Source organism: Hesperophylax consimilis, chromosome 27 (assembly GCF_061612785.1).
Source record: "Hesperophylax consimilis isolate HC1 chromosome 27, BYU_Hcon_1.0, whole genome shotgun sequence".
Classification (NCBI taxonomy): Eukaryota; Metazoa; Arthropoda; class Insecta; order Trichoptera; family Limnephilidae; genus Hesperophylax; species Hesperophylax consimilis.
In genome coordinates this window covers 10,230,618-10,249,492 of record NC_142862.1, presented here as the reverse complement: position 1 = coordinate 10,249,492, position 18,875 = coordinate 10,230,618, and the positions used below count along the sequence as shown (strand labels likewise).

General features: G+C 36.5%; 1 protein-coding gene across 1 annotated transcript; it reads right to left on the bottom strand.

The window, feature by feature from the left end:
- Window positions 1-4,490: 4,490 nt before the first annotated feature.
- Window positions 4,491-17,682, bottom strand: LOC149410562 (brain-specific serine protease 4-like). Its single transcript, XM_089648284.1, has 6 exons — window positions 17,299-17,682; window positions 14,939-15,046; window positions 13,019-13,139; window positions 7,529-7,678; window positions 5,874-6,002; window positions 4,491-4,690 (listed from the first exon to the last, which is right to left on the bottom strand). The coding sequence occupies exons 1-6, from the start codon at window positions 17,563-17,565 to the stop codon at window positions 4,491-4,493; spliced, it is 975 nt and encodes a 324-aa protein (XP_089504410.1). The 5' UTR covers window positions 17,566-17,682.
- Window positions 17,683-18,875: the final 1,193 nt, after the last annotated feature.

Genomic DNA, 18,875 nt, shown 5'->3' with positions numbered 1-18,875 from the left:
ACTAGATATTTGCTATAGCTTTTGATTTAAAAACAATAGTATTCAGTTCGGTTAAGTATTTTGGCCTCAAATCTTAATTGAAGTTTTGTATGAAGTGTATTCACCACCGAATTATTTCTCGAGCTTCCGCTGCACTATGCACTATGACAATATGTTATTAATATTATAAATATAATTTCCAACACCTGACAAGAGCGACAAACCAAGGTGATTTTTAGAAAACAAATGTCGAGTGTGTTTGATATTGTCCTATATTATATAGTCAGGGCTTTATTAGGTTAGGTTAAGTTCAATTCAAAAAAATCCATGGCAAAGCGAAAATATGTAAGGCTCCCACTATATTCAAATACCTAAAAGCTCGATCGACGCTTGAGCTGGCTGAAGAGATTTTAAAATTTCTGCACCTATGGGAGAAAATCCTGCGATTTTGCCATTTCACGAGAATAACGTGAATTTTTTTTAGTACCTATTTTAAAACAAGAAAGTAAAGTAAAATTATTCGTTCTAAATATTTATTTGTCCGTGGTTTCGGCAAGCTTGAATAACTATAAAAAACGGTGTACCGCCACTTTTTTCTGTAAAATACCACTTACTCTTGTTGAAAAATAACACGGTTTTTTCAAAAAATTTAACCAATAATTTTTTTTTCCATAATACATAAATCATAACTATCTACAGGATTTTCCAATAAGAGGTGTTATTTTGAATAGCCCACTATTTCGGTAGATGTTACTTTTGAAGCTGTCATTTTTTGATATTTTACAAGTAAAAACTACGCCATTAATAAAAATGGAACGATACACGCTTCAACAACGCATTGAAATTATTAAAATTCACTTGAGTGAATCAAATGCAAATCATCTTGAGTGATGAGGCACATTTCCACCTCGGTGACTTCTTCAACAAGCAAAATTGTCGCATCTGGGGCTCGAAAAACCCAAGAGTTATTGTTGAAAAGCCTCTCTATCCTCAACGTGTGACTGTTTGGTGCGGTTTATGGTCCGGCGGAGTCATTGGACCTTACTTTTTTGAAAATGAGGCTGGAGCAACAGTTACGGTGAATGGATTGCGCTATCGAGAGATGATTAATGATTTTTATGGCCGGAATTGGATGGTATTGATCTGGACAACGTTTACTTACAACAAGACGGCGCTACGTGCCACACAAGCAATTAAACCATTGATCTTTTACGATTGAATATCAAAATAACACCTCTTATTGGAAAACCCTGTAGTTATACTAATTTTGAGATTAGTTCTTCAAACGAATACTTCATCATTCCCGCATCGCTTCGTCTTTCACTAATTAGGGCGAGGGATGCTATAGGTTGGTGTGATCACCCCGTCAGTCGTTCTGGCTTACAGTTGTGATCCCGGGAAGGGTTGTCACAGCTGTGATGATAAAGGGACATGTTTTGCTCTAGAACGTTAAGTTCTCCAACTTCGGTTACCTCTGGCAGGACTGACTCAAGCAACGGAGATCAGCTAACCCATAGAGTAAAGAGGAATCATATTATGTTCCTTTGGGGGGAATGATACACGTGTAACCTGTTTCCTCAGTGAACCCATAGAGGGGTTATTAATGTGTATTACACTGTCTTACTATTTTTGAACTGCTATAAATAGTATCATTCTTGCAAATCGATTGTACCCAAAATAAAGACCATCTGTATTCACCATTAAAATTGTGCATTTTATTTAATAATCCCATTACACATTTATTTTAAAATGTCTTTTAAAACTTAAAAAACACACTTTTTTAATTTGATAGAGGATTTTACCTTCCTTCCCAGGTATTGGGGTCACCTGCGCTAACAACCTCGCCAAATCCTGATTGGGTAGGACCGACATTTATTTATGCTTGTGCGTATGTTTGTGTTTGCAAAACTCGAAAAGTAATCGACCAATATCGCTGAAAAGTTCAAAGTTTGTTCTTATTACTGCCATGAGTATTCAAAGAGTGTCTGAGGAATATCTCTGCACCGGAATGAGATACGGAGTCGAATTAAAGTAGATGCAATCCACAAGGTGGAGCAAAAGTAATCGCCCTATTGGAAAACGCTATAACTTTTGCAAATGACGCCAAATGTCGATTCGGTTTTGACATTTGTAAAGTAGACAAACGCAGAATAAAAATCGACAAGACATAAATCGAGTTACTCCGCAATAAACAAATTTCACAAGCAGTACCAAAGTTTATCATAAAAAAAATTACAGCAATGGAACATCGGGTGATTACTTTTGCCCCACCCTATATTTTTTAACAGTAACATTGTGGTATACAGTAGTGAATGGTTTAAGAAGTCGGAGACGACCGAGAAAGACATTACCAATAGCGAAGCATTGTAGGGTCCAGTAATGTATTATAAATGACTGGGCCCGCTCGTATTTGCAGGAAATGTAGATAGATGAAAGAAGCATGCCATTCGTATAGGTGTGTAGTGTGTAAGGATCATTGATTTTTTTAATGATAGAGGAGTTAATAAAAAAGAAAATATTTAGTAGGTAAGCAATGAAAGACAAATCAACATTAAAACCGTTTATTAAATTATAATATATGACTAGACAACATTATATATACACAGAGTTATACCTAGGTTTTTTACGAACACTAATTGTCCTTAACGTTAAGAATGCGTCAAACAGACAAGGTTTTTTCGCCCTTAGTCCTACCTAAAGTTTTATTTTGCGTTAAATAATAATTTGTTAGGAACTTTCAATTTAAAAAATATATAATTTACTGCGATTCTCTCCTTTCTTTCTAAAAAAGTTACAAAAAATAACACGCAAGTTTGAGAAACACAGAGGAAACCAGCAGCCAACTTTTTAAAATACGTTTATACAGCTAAAAAGATTTAGTAAATTTTTTTTTGTGTTTAGAGCCTTGGAGATATCAATAACAATCGCCGATAGTTACGTCAATTGATGCGATTGGCAATTTCTAATTGATGGTTTACAGAATCAATATCAAAGCGAATGAAATTTGTGACTTCCCATTGACGGGAGAATAATAAGTGTTTTGAGTGAGCGAATAGACAAGCACCATTGACGCAGCAGGATGATCGTTTCGCCATGCAATTGACAATTGTTCATTCAATTAATGAATGATACGTGTTTTGAGTGAGCGCATAGACAAGCACCATTGACGCAGCAGGATGATCGTTTCGCCATGAAATTGACAATTGTTCATTCAATTAATGAATGATACGTGTTTTGACAAGCACCATTGACGCAGCAGGAAGATTGCTTCGCCATGCAATTGACAATTCATTCAATCAATTAATGATAAGTGTTTTGAGTGAGCGCATAGACAAGCACCATTGACGCAGCGGGATGATCGTTCCGCCTTGCGATTAACAATTGTTTATTCAATTAATGAATGATAAGTTTGTTTTACCTATAATTGCATTATATCGGTAAGAGTTATGACAGTAAAATTGAAAGTATACCAGTAAAGGAGTGAAGGTTATATTACTCCATAGGTCCACAAAGCAACTAGAGTGAAAATTGTGAAATTCCGTTAATCGCACTTCAATTGCAAATGTCAATTGTTTCAACACATTGACGATTGACATTGATCGTCTCCAGGGCGCATTAACTCCGAAAACGTACTAATTTGACGTGTTGAGTGCCTTAGAAAATTGGCGTCAAATGACGTCAAGTAATGGTTCTTCTCTGGATGATGTCGGAGCCGATGCATAGATATCTTGGTTTTAAAAACATATTAAAAAATATATATTTAATAATAGAAAGGTTGAAAAGTAGACTGAATGCCGTGAAATGAGATCCTTTAGTGTGGTAAACTTTTGTACGGCCGTGCTAAAACTGTGCAAATTCGGAAATATTACAAGGCTGATATAAGCGTAAAGGATACGATTAAGAAAGAGACGCTCGATTTGGGAATGTAGAACGGATGCACAGAGAAAATAATGTAGTCCCAGAGAGAGGTCGTACGTTACCTACGTTATCGTTCCCGTTTCTTCTTTTTTTTCCATTTTCATACAAAACATATGAGAAGGACTAACACAAGGAGAATATGCCGGTATTTTAGCACCCTCTTGATGTCTTGTCCACAGGATAACATATAAATAAACAAACACAAAAAACGCTTACTGTGTGATGACTGATGTTTAGTAAGTTTTTACACGAAAAAAACTTACTGATTTAAAATTTTGTTAATTTAATAAAAATCTGATCAAATTATTCGTTTTACTGTTAAAAACGGGATTGCAGGCCTTCGACAAATGAATTGACAGGTTTCCTAACAAACTGTGGGTAAAACACGAATTTCTTCATTATATTTATCAGGAAAAGCACACCTGCATAAACAAGTGCTCGGATATTTCTGAATTTTATTGGGAAATGTATTGCAATCAAGTTTTTTACAGGACTATATAAATCAGCCATATTAATTTTTCTCCGTGTAGTTCAGAATTGATGTGTTTTTACAGTGGAATTCCTTATTGTGTCATCGTCAAAGATGTGACATGTTATCCTCCCATCTCCTGCATAGTCTGCCTGATCCAGGCGGAGAATGAGTGCACCTTGGTGTAGACTCCTGGCCGGTTCTTCTTGCCGCATCCGTCCCCCCACGAGACCAGTCCGGTCAGCTCGAACCTACCGTCGCGCTGGCAGGCGAGTGGACCACCCGAATCCCCGCCGCACGCGTCTATTCCGCCCTGAAGAAGCCCTAGAAATTTACGATTATCTCAGTCAGTGATACCATAACCCAACAATTGAATTTTTTTACATTAGCTCCACACCGTAGGCCCTGAAAATAAGGATAGGAAGTTCTGAATGAAGGAAAAAAATATTAGAAGTGGGTAGGAACCTGAGGTAAATGTGTCCAGTCACTGCGGTGCAAGACGATGGGTCAAGAGAGTCCGGCTGGAGAGGTCAAAAGGTCTCCCTCAACCAGTCTCTCCATCCAAACGCATCCGCCACCAAGACGTAGACAAACCTCACCCCATGAAACCGGCACCCCTGCTAAGAAACTAAACGTTGCAAACCACTTGGGGTGACCTATGGCAGGGGTGTTGATTATCCAAAAATTGTTTACCGGGGCAGCGGCCTCCCAAATTGAGAACATGTTTCAGGGGTAAAACATCCCTTTTTAAGTGGAATAAAATAAAAATGATAAACCCCAAATTATAATATTTAATCATTGAAGTCAATGAGAAAAATGTGAAACAGAAAAGACAGAAAAAGATTCAGTCGCATCTAGGAATTGAACTCACGACCTCTTCCTTGCAGGGGAAGTGCTCTGACCACCGAGTATTCGATCATATCAACTCAAGTCATTTTTAACTGTATCATCTTCGACTGAGAGCTGAAAACATTATCCTCATTTTCTTAGTGCATACTTTTTGCCTACTGTCTTTATGTATAGGAGACGATATTTTTATGTTAATTGAACTATTTGCCGTAAAATTCAGTTGTTAAAAATGAACGAACCATTAGCAAAGTTCACAACCAGTTACTTTACAGGCTCCTACCTAGCACCTAGCGGTCAGAGGTAAAACTAGGGCTAACAGATAAAACAGATGTTTTGCCTTATCAATTGGCTTTCTTTGACAGTGTTTGTTTACAATTAGCTTGTCAATGTGTTTTACTTGGTTAGATTATAAAAGGCCTCGCCGACTGGATTCCTTCTTCTTCTCTCCTATAAAATAGTAACAAGCAGTCATTATGGTCTACAGATTATTAGTAAAAGTGTTTTGTCCGGGTCGGAAATAGGTTAACTCTTTGTAACATTAAATAAAGTGAAATGCAGTTTTGTGCAGTAAAAACAAAAAAACATGCGTCTGTTATTATCTTCAACAAGCCCAAACAAATCTTAACACAGTAATTGATTAAATTTATTATTATCTCACCAGCACAGATCATGGTGTCCAAAATAGGCTGCTGTCTTCCTCCGTAAATTCCCAGCATCCTGCAGGTACTGGAGTCCACCAGGGGCACCGCAGCCGCTCTCAGAACTGGAGACAGCGTGTCAATATTCTCTGTAAGGCAATCAAATGATAACAAATAGATAAGCAAAGAAATATAGTATTAGCCATTCAAATTATTTTTACATAACAATAATCAATATTTAATAATGTAGTTAGTTTCAGAATTGCGCCTTAAAATACAACTGTCTGCAATATACACAGCATTTATGATATACGCGAAACAAATATTATATTTTTAGGCGCAAGAGCAAGATGTGTCATAATAAATACAATTTTCCGGAGGCGAGCGTTTGGTTTTTTTATGGAGCTATCTTAAACAGGGTGTTAAGGGACGTACTTGACTTGCTTTAACCAGTGATTCCTGATATTATTTTGAGTAAAAAATGTTAGTGATCCTTACTGTCCAATACCTACTGATTTTTTCTGCTTTAAGTGAATCAATGACTGGATTTTGAGGAAGTTACTGTTTTGCCTTGATTTTGTTAAGACCTGCACAATTCAATTTTTATTTTAGGACAAACTTTATGTACTATTTTAAAAACAATACATAAATAAATTAAAAATACTTTACATTTAAAAAAATATTGTTGGAATAGAGTGCAGAGTGAAACAGCAATAGGCGAGCCTTCAATAGAGTAATAGCGCGGTCTCACTAGGGTTGCCAGATAGAACAGATAAAAAAACCGAACATTGTTTTATCAAAGGGTCCCCCCTTTGATTTTTTTTGGTACAATTTGTCGAAAATCAAAGGGTCCTTTGATAATCATAACACCTTTGATTTTGGCCAAAAAAACAGAGAATTTTCTGAGAGTGAGCACAATTAAACACTTAGTAAACATTAAAACTTATATTTATTATTACTATTGGTAAAATAAAATCACTTTTTAACATATTTGCCACTAGACGCTAATGCTTTAAATAATCGTTTATTGCCTGAAATTGTATCTTTAAATTCAGTGCAACTGACATTTAAATTAAAGAAAACAAATAATTCGCTTTTTACGTTATTCACACCTAGTAGATTTCTTTCGTCAGTCCATACATTACCCATTACACTTAAAAATCTTTCAACGAAGGCTTTGGAGACGGGAAAACTCCACACATATTGTACCATTTTCAACAGATTTGAGCAAGTCTTGCTGCCACACGCCAGAATCGCTCACGGTTTTTGCTCTGTAAACAATCTCATTTCTGAGGTATATTTGTGGGGTATTAAAAAAAATCGGACCTTCTACTGTCCGGTTTTCCAAAATTTTCTATACCGAACAGCCGTTCAAAAAACCGTACTGTCCGGTCCAAAACCGGACATCTGACAATCCTAGGTCTCACCCAGCCTCTTTTTACGCCAGACCATTATGTGATAGTGTTATTTACCTAATGAATGTACGGTTTACGATTGTTATAAACAGAAGTGGCGCCCTCTGTTATTTTCAAAAAGAACCATTGATGTAACTACGGCCGGATATTTACAACTGCAGAACATATAAGTATTTTCTTTAAAGCTTTATTAGGTTTGTTTTCATAATGTTACCATTACTAATTTTCATATTATATTATTGCATAATTATAATATTTACCTTGTAGCGCACCCCATCCCGAGACGGAGCAGGGTCCCATGGAGATGGGCGAGGAAGGGAGACAGATGGGCCGCACGTGGGAAGAGAACGGGATGCCGCCAGGTCCCACGCCCACGCTCACTAGCGCTATATCGTTGCTATGGGGACCAACTAGAATATGATGTTTTCACAAACTATTAATACTATTAAAATTGTGATGAAGATTTAAGCTTTCTGAAATAGATAGAAAGAAAAAAAAACATTCTGATCATTGTACTAAAAATGTATAGATTTAATATGTTTAAACGGTTCTAAAACCGAACAATTCCGAAACGGTTTCAAATGGCTACAACGTTATTATGACGCAGAAAACGTGGATTTCAGTTGGCAACATTTTTTTACAGTTTCGTGCAAAGAAATAATAATATATTTTCCCCAAATTATTTTTAACGTACATTTTTACAAGTACCTACATAATTATTTATTTGACAAAACAAAACAGCGATTATTGTTGATAGATTGAAATACTACAAATGCAAAACTCGTATATACTTATTTTCATTTTTCACTGCTTTTTCTACCACAAATCCGGACACCATGAAGCAATTAAAATTCTGACGTCATAATAGTCCAGTCAGTGGGGAGTTTTACCTTGCAAAAGGTTAGGTAGTAGCGATTTTGATATATGTTGTTAAGATTGGGACTCTAAGGAAAAAAAAAAGTTTTCGACCTTGGGAGGGTCGAGCTCGACCCGCCATCTTGGATTGAAGGTGCCAAAATTTGTTTTTTTCAAAATAATTGTGAAGTGGTCGTTTTTACAACCAAATTGTTGAAGGCAAACTTAAAGACAACTAAATTACCTACATTTTTTGTGCATAGTATTTTTTTGTAAGTCTAATAGGTAACGAGTTACAGTGGCGGAAATGTGAATATTTTTCTAAAAAATGATGAAATTCCCAACTTTGTAATTTTTTCGGGTTATTCATTACATAATTATAATAATTTTGTAAACTCATTTCCACACCACCATGAGGTGTAGAACATGGCGCATGTTCTTATTGTGGTATCTCCAGTAGGTCTACTCCACAGATATACCAGCGATGGTAGATTTCGAAATTATGTTACATTACTATGAATTATGTTACTATAAATTATGTTACTTAATAACAGTCTTCGTCACCAATGTCATCATCTAACTCATTGCCTGTGATACTGAGATTCTGGGCTTCCATTGACAAAATCTCTTCTTCTTCGTCCTCGACATCGATGTGAACCTCTAGCGAATTTCAGCATGTTTGACCATTACAGCACCCACATACAATAGAACACTTCAATCCAGCTTTCGTGCAGCTACATGCAACGCCGCATCCTTTTTTACAATTGCATGAAATAAATTTTAATAAATCTAGGGTGCTGGTTTCTTTGTCATTCTTACTGGAACAAGCCCGTTGGTGTCACGTTTCCAGCCCCAGTTTCTGGATTTTTTTGGATTCCATACCTTTTTTGGACTTCATGGTACGTTCTAAATGCATGGTACTGTGCAGCGTCGTTCGTTGGTGGCAAAGAGGCAAGATTGAATTTGCTTTTTGTTGTCGACTTTGCGAAACGTTTGTAGCGGACTTCTTCCAAGGTTTCCTTATCCATGTCACCCCCGTACAAAGCAACAAGAAAGCGTGTTCTTGCCACTGCTATGTCTTCTGGTGTTGCATCATGTTGTTTGAAGATTCCTATCATGGCATTGAGTCTTGTGTCGTTTTGCACAAGTGAACAAAATTTTGTTTTTCCTTGGTTGAAGAAGGACGATGTTGTATCGCAGCCGCTAAATGCCTTAAATGCCATGAAGAAACAGAATATTCTCTGCCGCCTCTTTGTATTTCACACTATTCGCGGAACACAGTCTTTCAAAAGTTTTGCCTCTCCCGGGTTTGCGAAGATATATACTACTTTTGGGTGGTGCTAATGCTGTCAGCAGAACTAGGAGATCAATGTCTTCGCCAATAATGAAAACAGCGTCATATGATGAACACAAGGAAATCGCAGTATTGACAATCAACTCATCAGCATCTTCTTCAGCCTGCTTAACTGTAAAATCATCCTGTATAAATTGCTTTGTAAGCATCGAAATCAGATGGACTTTGTTATTTTCATTGGCTAAAAATCGTTCTTGTGAAACTTGAACTGGCATTGTTTCATCGAAAAGAACATCTGCAGACATTAGCATCCAGGCAACGTCCTGTAACCAGGACTCAATCAGTGTTGCCAAGTCAGCTGTAGACTAGGATCCCACTATAACAAATCAACGTCATAGAGTATACGGATGATGCTATATAAGTATATTGTAACGTAGAAATACGTTAAAATGATATTGTGTAATATGTTCGTACAAAATTTATCAAGAAAACTGGAGTTCTACAATTTTTTGTCAAAATTTTCTTCTTTCAACCGCTGCAACTCGTTACCTATTAGACTTACAAAAAAAAACTTTCTTCAAAAAATGTAGGTAATTTAGTTTTCTTTAAGATTGTATTCAACAATTTGGTTGTAAAATCAACCATTTCATAATTATTTTGAAAAAACCAAATTTTGGCACCTTCAATCCAAGATGGCGGATCGAGCTCGACCCCCACAAGGTCGAAAACTTTTTTTTTTCTTTAGAGTCCCAATCTTAACAACATATGTGAAAATCGCTACTACCTAACCTTTTGCAAGGTGGAGCCCTTTTTTATCCCCCACTGACTGGACTATAAATAACTATAGGTAGTTCTATCGACATTTTCTGGGTCAATGTCATTTTTAACAAGAAGAATGGCGATTTGAAAAATATAATCTATCTATTTACATGAGTAATTAACGTAGGTGTTATTTTCTTCATGTGTAATTACGTCCGTGTGTAATTCTGTCAATGTAATAGTATTGGTATGTGAAATTCACGCCTGTAAAATTTCGTCCAGATGACACCCTAGTCTAGATAAGGTGAAATAAATAACGTTGAACATTATAAAAGACATTGAATTGTAAGAAGAACTTCTACAGATCATTGTCCCTTGACAATGATTCAATCCTTTCCAGTTAGTTCGGTTGTGACCTTCATCTGATTTATGACACCGACTATGCCACCGAAGAGCCTTGCTGTGTTTGATTTGAGTCACCTGCAATGATGATGGTAAAAGAAAGGCTAGCGAAGTGCATCCCGGCACGGTTCATGACTATCGACAGCTAACTTTTTAAATCAAATAATTACAATATTGTTATAGTTATTCATTGAAGACAATAATTAGCGACTATTAAACGGTACATGGAACGTTTTGGTGAAACCCAAACCGTTGGGTTGGATATCTCCAAAGCCTTTGACAGAGTCTGGCACCGGGCGCTTATCGGGAAATTACCATCGTATGGGATCCACCCAACCCTGCATAGTTGGATAGCGGACTTTCTGAGGGGAAGAACAATTCAAACCGTGGTTGACGGCTCTTCTTCCTCACCGCACCAAATCAATGCGGGGGTGCCACAAGGATCTGTGCTGTCTCCGACGCTGTTTTTATTGCACATCAACGATCTCGTTGAATGTGCACCAATTCACTGCTATGCTGATGACAGCACCGTTCACGAGGGTTATCTTTTTGACAGGCCCCCTTCCACCTATGATGTCCGAACAGCTCGGGAAGTTTTGAAGCGAAAAATTGACCACCACCTAGAGATGGTTCGTGCCTGGGGTAAGGCCAACTTGGTCAGTTTCAACGTCTCAAAAACCCAAGCGTGTCTGATTTCGGCAAAGAGGGAGATCAATGACTGTCTGGTGCAATTTGATGGGAGCACTCTCCCCAATAAAGACTCCATTGAAATGTTTGGAGTTACTATATCAGACCAGCTCAAGTATCGGGGATCCATAGAAGCCCGAGTAAATCAGGCCTCCAAAAAGTTGGGCGTCTTGTACAGGGCTAAGAGATTCTTCAACAGTGACCAGCTGCTGACCCTGTACAAGTCTCAAGTCCACCCAACTATTGAATTTGGGATCCACCTTTGGGCTGGTGCCCCAAAATACTTGATAAACCTGCTTGAGTCTGTGCAAAGGAGAGCGATCCGTCTGATTGACAATCCGTTGTTAACAGACCGATTGCCTTCTCTGATGCATAGACGCAATGTAGGCATGCTGTGTCTGTTCTACAGGTATTTCAATGGAGCCTGCTCCAAGGAGCTAGCAGCATTGGTTCGTGATGCACCGGTGCACGTGCGCGAAACTCGACGGACACGAACTGAACACCCGTTCACGGTTGACGTTGGCTTCATGAGAACGGGCCGTTTTTACGACTCGTTTTTGTGTAAGTCGGCTCGTATGTGGAACGAGCTACCGGCATCTGTTTTTCCTCCCTCCTATAATCCGAGCCTCTTCAAGGCCCGCACTAACAAATCCCTTCCTACAGCCCCTACCTTACTCCGCCTCACAACGCCGCCCAACCGGGTGGTGACATAAATCCCCTGTCTGTGCACTGCACAGGCAGGGACACTCTTGTGAGGTGTCACATAAAAAAAAAAAAAAAATTAAACGAAAATTTGAAACAGAAAAATTAGAAAAGTTTTGGTCACATCTTGGAGTTGAGCCCACTATGCGACCAAATCTTTTTCCTTTTTTTATGTGAAATCGCACAAGAGTCTCTACTGCTCTGAAGCATTTGGAGCCAGTGAGACTATGGCATCCCTAATTGGGATATGTTGTGAGGCTGAAAGAGGTGGGGAGAGGAAGGAGATGGGGAGGAGGAAGGTGAGGAAGTACCTGGCTTTTCAGATCTGGTCACCAAACACGGCCAATGCCAATTCAAACAACGTTTAAATTATTAATGGTGGTCTTACACCAGGGCTACACTGAGAGTATCCGCAAATATACTATAAATTATTTTAAAGTGAGTAAAAAAAAACAAAAAATTATTAAAACAAAATTTTCTTGCGCACGCCGGTATTTGAACCCGCGACATCCAGCTTACTGGTTGAGAGCCTTACCCTTCGACCATGGAGGCCATCATTGATCAATGTTTTCTTTGGGACTGGGAGCACAATCTGGAAATGTGCCAAACGTGCGCCCTACATTTGTACACGGTTATTACATGATAATAGGTTACATTTATGATTTGTTCTTGTGTTCACAGCGGTTGTGGAAATATTTGCTGGTCTCTGTGTTTCCTCCCTCCTACAACATGGGTCTCTTCATGACCGGGGTTCATTCCCTCTTTTCCTCAAAGGGACAAGGACAATCCACACAGCACCCCCAAAGAAAAATTCCCTCAGAATTCGTCAATTATAAAAGTTTTTTTTTTCTTATATTTTTAATGTGAGTTTGTGTAGTGACACAAACGCTTTTACGAGCAAACCGCGTAATTCATCAAATGCTCAAAAATGGTATGTATACACTTGGTACCTTTTACATAAATACGGTTCTGTGTTAAATGTGTCAAGAAAAACTACAAACTGAAGAAATCCACCAAGCAAGATCTGATTTGATTTCAATTAGTTACTTACATTTCCTGAAATCGGGATGTTTCACCACTCTCTTGATCCTGAAGCTGTGTTCATGTGGATCCCTTATTTTTAATCGGTGTTCTCCCGTCACCACTCTGAAGGATTCCAGCTTCAATGGATTCTGGAAGGAAGTATATTTTTGTTTAAACTATATATTAACTATAATGATCTCCTAGAAGAAAGGAAACCCATATGGATGGACGAAATAGGAAAAAGGGGACACCACCTTTAATAGTCCTGACGATTCCGAGTACCAGAGTAACGAAAAATAGGTCTGATGAAAAGTAATTTTCTTAATATTTCCCGTCTCCACCCAGCCGATTTGTATGTTAATTATTTATTAGTTTTTCAAGCAATCAAAGAGTTTTAACATACACGCACGGAGAAAAATGAGAATTGCTACATTATTAAGAATCTCTTCAAATTATTCGTAATATGGTTAAAAACGGGATCGCAGGTCCAAAACAAATGAATTAATAGGTTTTCTGATAAACTTTTCGTAAATTACGAATATATTATCACGATGTCGGAACACGTGTTCATGAAAATCCTAATATTTTAGCATTTGGTCATTATATTTATCAAGAAAAGGACAACTGCATAAACATGTGACCCGATTTTTCTGAATTTTTTTGGAGAATGGATTGCATTCAAGATTTTTACACGACTATATAAATACTATACTAATTTTTCTCCGAGTAGTTCAGAATGTATGTGTAATTACAGTAGAATTCCTGTGAACACGTGTTCCGATATATTACAAAAAAATATTGGAATTAACTAAAAGTTTATCAGGAATCGGCCTGCAATCCTATTTTTAACAGGATTGCCAATAATTTGAAGAGATTCGCAACACTCACTTTTCTCCGTGTGATTTGTAATTTTTTTCGGGGCACAAGCCTTATAATAAAAAATTTAAATACTTGCTTACTTACAGTCTGATCTACTTGCTGTATTTACTTTATACAGGGTGTCCGGAAACTCGTAGTACAAGCGGGAAACTGGTGAATCTACATCACATTTGGAGTCGATTTTGTAGTATATTTTTTTTTTGATTTGAGCTTTCGTTATCGAGTAAATCGAGTTAGAAGTTGATTTTTTTTTTTTTTAATCAAATTCTTATAAATTATTACTGAAGATCAAAGTACCCAACTAATTAAAACTATTTGAAAGTAAAACAAATGAAAAACTCGGATTTGAAGCATTATTTTTAAATCACCCTTCATTTAATCCGGTGTAATCATAAAATATTTCTGCTCTGCAGGGTTAAAACATCTGTTGTTCAACCCTAAACACCAGAAAAAACTTTAACCCTAAAATAGCCGAAAAATGTTTTTTTTTTTTTTTTTTGTGAAAATGCTCAAATCAAAAAACTTTATGTTTATTTGGGTTCCCCATGTGGTGTAGATTCTCCAGTTTTCCCGCTGGTACTACGAGTTTCCGGACACCGTGTTGTTTTGACATGCTTACTACAGTCTGATCTACTTGCTGTATTTACTTTATATACATGCTTACTACAGTCTGATCTACTTGCTGTATTTACTTTATATACATGCTTACTACAGTCTGATCTACTTGCTGTATTTACTTTATATACATGCCTCCTACAGTCTGATCTACTTGCTGTATTTACTTTATATACATGCTTACTACAGTCTGATCTACTTGCTGTATTTACTTTATATACATGCTTACTACAGTCTGATCTACTTAAACACTTTCTTACTTACAGTCTGATCTACTTGCTGTATTTATTTTAAATATTGCTTACTTACAGTGTGATCTACTTGCTGTGTTTACCTACTTTAAAAATCTAAAATATTTCTGGGTGATCATATTTTCGAAACCAGAAGTTGATTCCAATGATTTTGAAATTCGCGAACCACCTCATATCAGATATTCGATGGACATAATGAATACCTCATCAAAACAGTGCGCCGCGGTGACCACAGTTCGTACTCCCACCACGGCCCCGCCGCAATGATGTTCAAAGGCGTCCGTCTCTGGGTTCATCTTCTTTATCTCCACCTGGAAATAACATTACATGTCATTTACTTTATTATTTTTGTGATGTATGGTAATAAGGATGAGTATTTAATCGATAGATGGCGCTAGTAATAAAGCTTACTCTAGATTCCGTCAGATGTCGCTAGAGTGTAACAGGTACTTATATTGACAGGGAACAAGCTTCTCGAACGAGAGAATTACCAACCCATGGATAATGAACAGTGTAGCTAAATCCAGACCTTTTTATTGTAACGTAATACAATTAACACGATTATAAGAAGAACCTTTTACAATTTTTTTATGGAGTTCCCAACACACAAAGTCTGCACAGTAAATGCAGATATAACAATTCAAACACTAAATATACATTTATTACATTTTGATAAAAATAGCTTTCCGTAATATAAGCTATGTCGGTGTCCGGAAACGCACGCTACAATTGGGAAGTATGTTTATTAGGTTACAGTGCTATTTTTTCGATATGAGGACATTATTTTTCTTAGGATTTTATCAAAATGTTTTTTTTCATTTTTTCGGCAAATAAAGGGTTAAAAAATAATTTTGGAGTCATGTCAACGTTTGGACGCATTTTAAAGAACATTAAACAGCTGATTTTAACTCTCTAAATAAATCCAACTTCGGACATGATTTACTTGTAAACGAAAGCTCAAATAAAAAAATACCAAATCGGCTACAAATGTGATGTAGATTCGCCAGTTTCCCACTTGTACTATAAGTTTCCGGACACCGTGTATAATTAATTTAAGAATCAACTGTAATTGTGTGGTGCTCCGACAAGGGACGAAGGATTAAAAAATTATATGTCTCAAAGTCTAAAAATCTAAATACAAAACTGTTTAAACGTACTTTCAAAATTTTAAATACATTAATTAAATTTCAGAGGAAAGAGTGGCACTTATGTCTTTAACATTTAAGATATTATATTTAAAAAAAAAACAAACAAACAAATACGAAGGTTTTTTTTTAACCTAAAACACTAACTTAGTACTATACAGTATCACAACATGGAAAACAGTTTAAAACGTGGAATTTTAATGGTATTAGCATTTTGTGTCAATACTAAATCAACACCGAGTTATGCCGAAACACGACAAGCAATTCGACAAAAAAATAATGAACACTCACATTTTTCCTTAATTCGCAGAAAGTTAAAAAACGCAAAGCTTCGTCATTAAAAAAATGTCATTCGTCTTCTTGGCAAAACTCTCAAGACATGAATGTATTCAAGCCTTTAAGTAGTGAAATACCGGTTAAACAGACTGTCTTCGTGGTCCAATGATTGCTTATATTATCCTGATCCTAAAACGAAGACGGTTTGTTTATGTTTTGGATAATTTTGGCGACCTCCGCGGTCTGAGTTTTAAGCTCATTGACTCCCCCGGAGGTTGCGGGTTCGAAACCCGGCGATGACAATAAATATTTTATTCAAATTTATGTGGATTTATTCAAATGTGTAATTTAAATAAATTCAACCTCTAGGTAGCATATTGACACCCGAATCCTGGCAAGATACCACCATTCAGATGTTGCTTGAAATAGCTTTAGCAATATTTTTTATTCATCTCTATGATGTTAACCAACGGATAGATTAACTATATTTATCTATCTATATTTATAAAAATATAATGATCACAGTAACACTGTTACACATCAGGGACCAAAGCATTGGAGTACGAGAGATGAGTAGGCACAGAAAGAAAACACAATAAATTGTAGATAAACAAAACAATGAACACAGTATGACAGACGTATCTGTTTACCTGTAAATAGTATAAAACAAAGTCAATATCCGCGTCCGTCTGTTTGTGCGCTTAGTTCTTCTAAAATACGAAACGGATTTTGATGGAATTTCATTTTCATATAGAAAATTTATTCCGGAAGGCTTTTAAAAGTAATCGTTAAGTAGTTTCGTAATCCGGTTAAACATGGGATTGTAAGCCCTTAACGACTGAATTTATAGGTTTCCTCATAAACTTTTAGTAAAACTCGAACGTATTGTCACGATGTAGGAACACGTGTTCATAAAAATCCTAACATTTTCGCATTTCGTTATTACATATTATTGACAAACGTAGGAGCATAAACACGTATTCCGATATTATAACGAATTTACTAAAAGTTTATCAGGAAACGGCCTGCAGTCCCGTTTTTATCCGGATTAAAAATAATAAGAGATTCTTAATAAATTTGCATTACTCATTTTTCTCCGTGTAATCTAACAAACGAGGGAAAATTTTAAAGAAGTGACATACCTGCCAAGGAAAAGCACCGTAAGGGCTTTCTAACCCTCCCACAATCTTCCCGCTCCTTCTGGGTTGAAAGTCCACAGTTCTGGTTCCACACTCCACAAACCCAGAGCCACTTTCGTCGTTTTCTGGGTGCACTGCGTAGGTCATCACTTGTGGGTACACAAAGTTACTGTCGCTGACAAACCCACCGATCCGTGGGTCGTAAAAACAACTCACTGATAAAAGTTGGTGGAGAATGTATAAAAAGATCGAACACGCTTTGAACTTCATTTTCAAAATATTTTTTCAACAATTTTTTTGACTTATTTTCTATTTTCTTCGTCTCTATATCTCCGAATTGAATGAATTTTTGAATTTACACAAATAATGTTGGTTTTTAGTTGCACCAGCAATAATATATTTAAAAAGTTTAAAATTACCAAAAAGAAATTCACTTTTTCTAATTATTACCAAACAAATTTAGACCACGTCTATTGTTAGGTTTTCAATTTTCTCCGATTATGTGGGTCTAAATCGGATTAAATTTTGGATTTTGGATCCCCAGTGGGGAATGGTGACCTTTAGGATAAAAAATAATAAAAAGTTGGCAAATTATTAACCCAAAATTCTCCCGATTATAAATTTTGTAAGTAGGAACAAAATTAAAACTTTCACTTTAAAATATGGAATATCTCTTCTCTGATGTATTAAACTGACCCTTGGTAAATTCGATATTTTGGTAAGGTATATAAATATTTGCACTTTTCACATGTGTTTTTACAATCCCAAAATAAATAAAAATTGGGCAGGTGGATATGTACCTAATCGTACTTAATAATTGTTATTTCATGTAATTCACTTTGGTTAGGCTTACAACGATTTTATATTATGCACCTGAATAATAAGAATTTCTAAATCGGATTTCTTTTTTGATAAATAAAAACTGCACAAAATATTGTTGATATTATTTTTATATATAGTGGTGAATTTGACTGCAAGTAATTTTAGTAGTCGGTGTTCGTACCAACAGCTCGATGTGCACTTTCCAAAAGCAGGCACTGCGGCGGAGCAATGTGTTTGGGCAGTGAGCTTATCCGAGTGTCAAAATCCACTGAGGTATGGAGGACCTTTCCTGATGTATTAAAACAACTCTGCACTACAGGATGCACCCAAATTAACTGCTCAGAAAAGATAATAATTAAAAAATAATTCTAACGCCTCAATATCTTTGTTGCGCATAAAGTCTGTGACAGACCACGCTATATTTTCGTGGCTTCGCCTATTTCATCGCATCGCTCGCAATACACTGCCAATGGGAATGTATCAACACGGGTAAGGTAGGCGACACATTACGCTATACGCATAATGGCTTACTCTATTTTAGAACATCGCTCGCTAAATTAATAATAATTATTTATCCATTGTTATTGTGTTTAGAACTCTATTTATTTATTTTTATATTTAATGAAAATCAATTTTTATAATGTTACTACCTGAAGTGTACCCGACTACTGGGTGCATTTTTAAGGTGAAAATAACATTATTGTATTGTAATAAGTACATGTAACTATTTAACCTAGTTTTTGTTTCATTACATATCA

What these genes read in the sequence shown, in the direction of transcription:
- LOC149410562 (XM_089648284.1), bottom strand. Translation starts at nt 17,565, where the DNA reads ATGAAGTTCAAAGCGTGTTCGATCTTTTTATACATTCTCCACCAACTT. An exon ending in CGGCGCACTGTTTTGATGAG is followed by an intron (nt 13,140 to 14,938) that starts GTATTCATTATG and finishes ACTTCCTTCCAG; the next exon opens with AATCCATTGAAGCTGGAATC. An exon ending in ACATCCCGATTTCAGGAAAT is followed by an intron (nt 7,679 to 13,018) that starts GTAAGTAACTAA and finishes ATCATATTCTAG; the next exon opens with TTGGTCCCCATAGCAACGAT.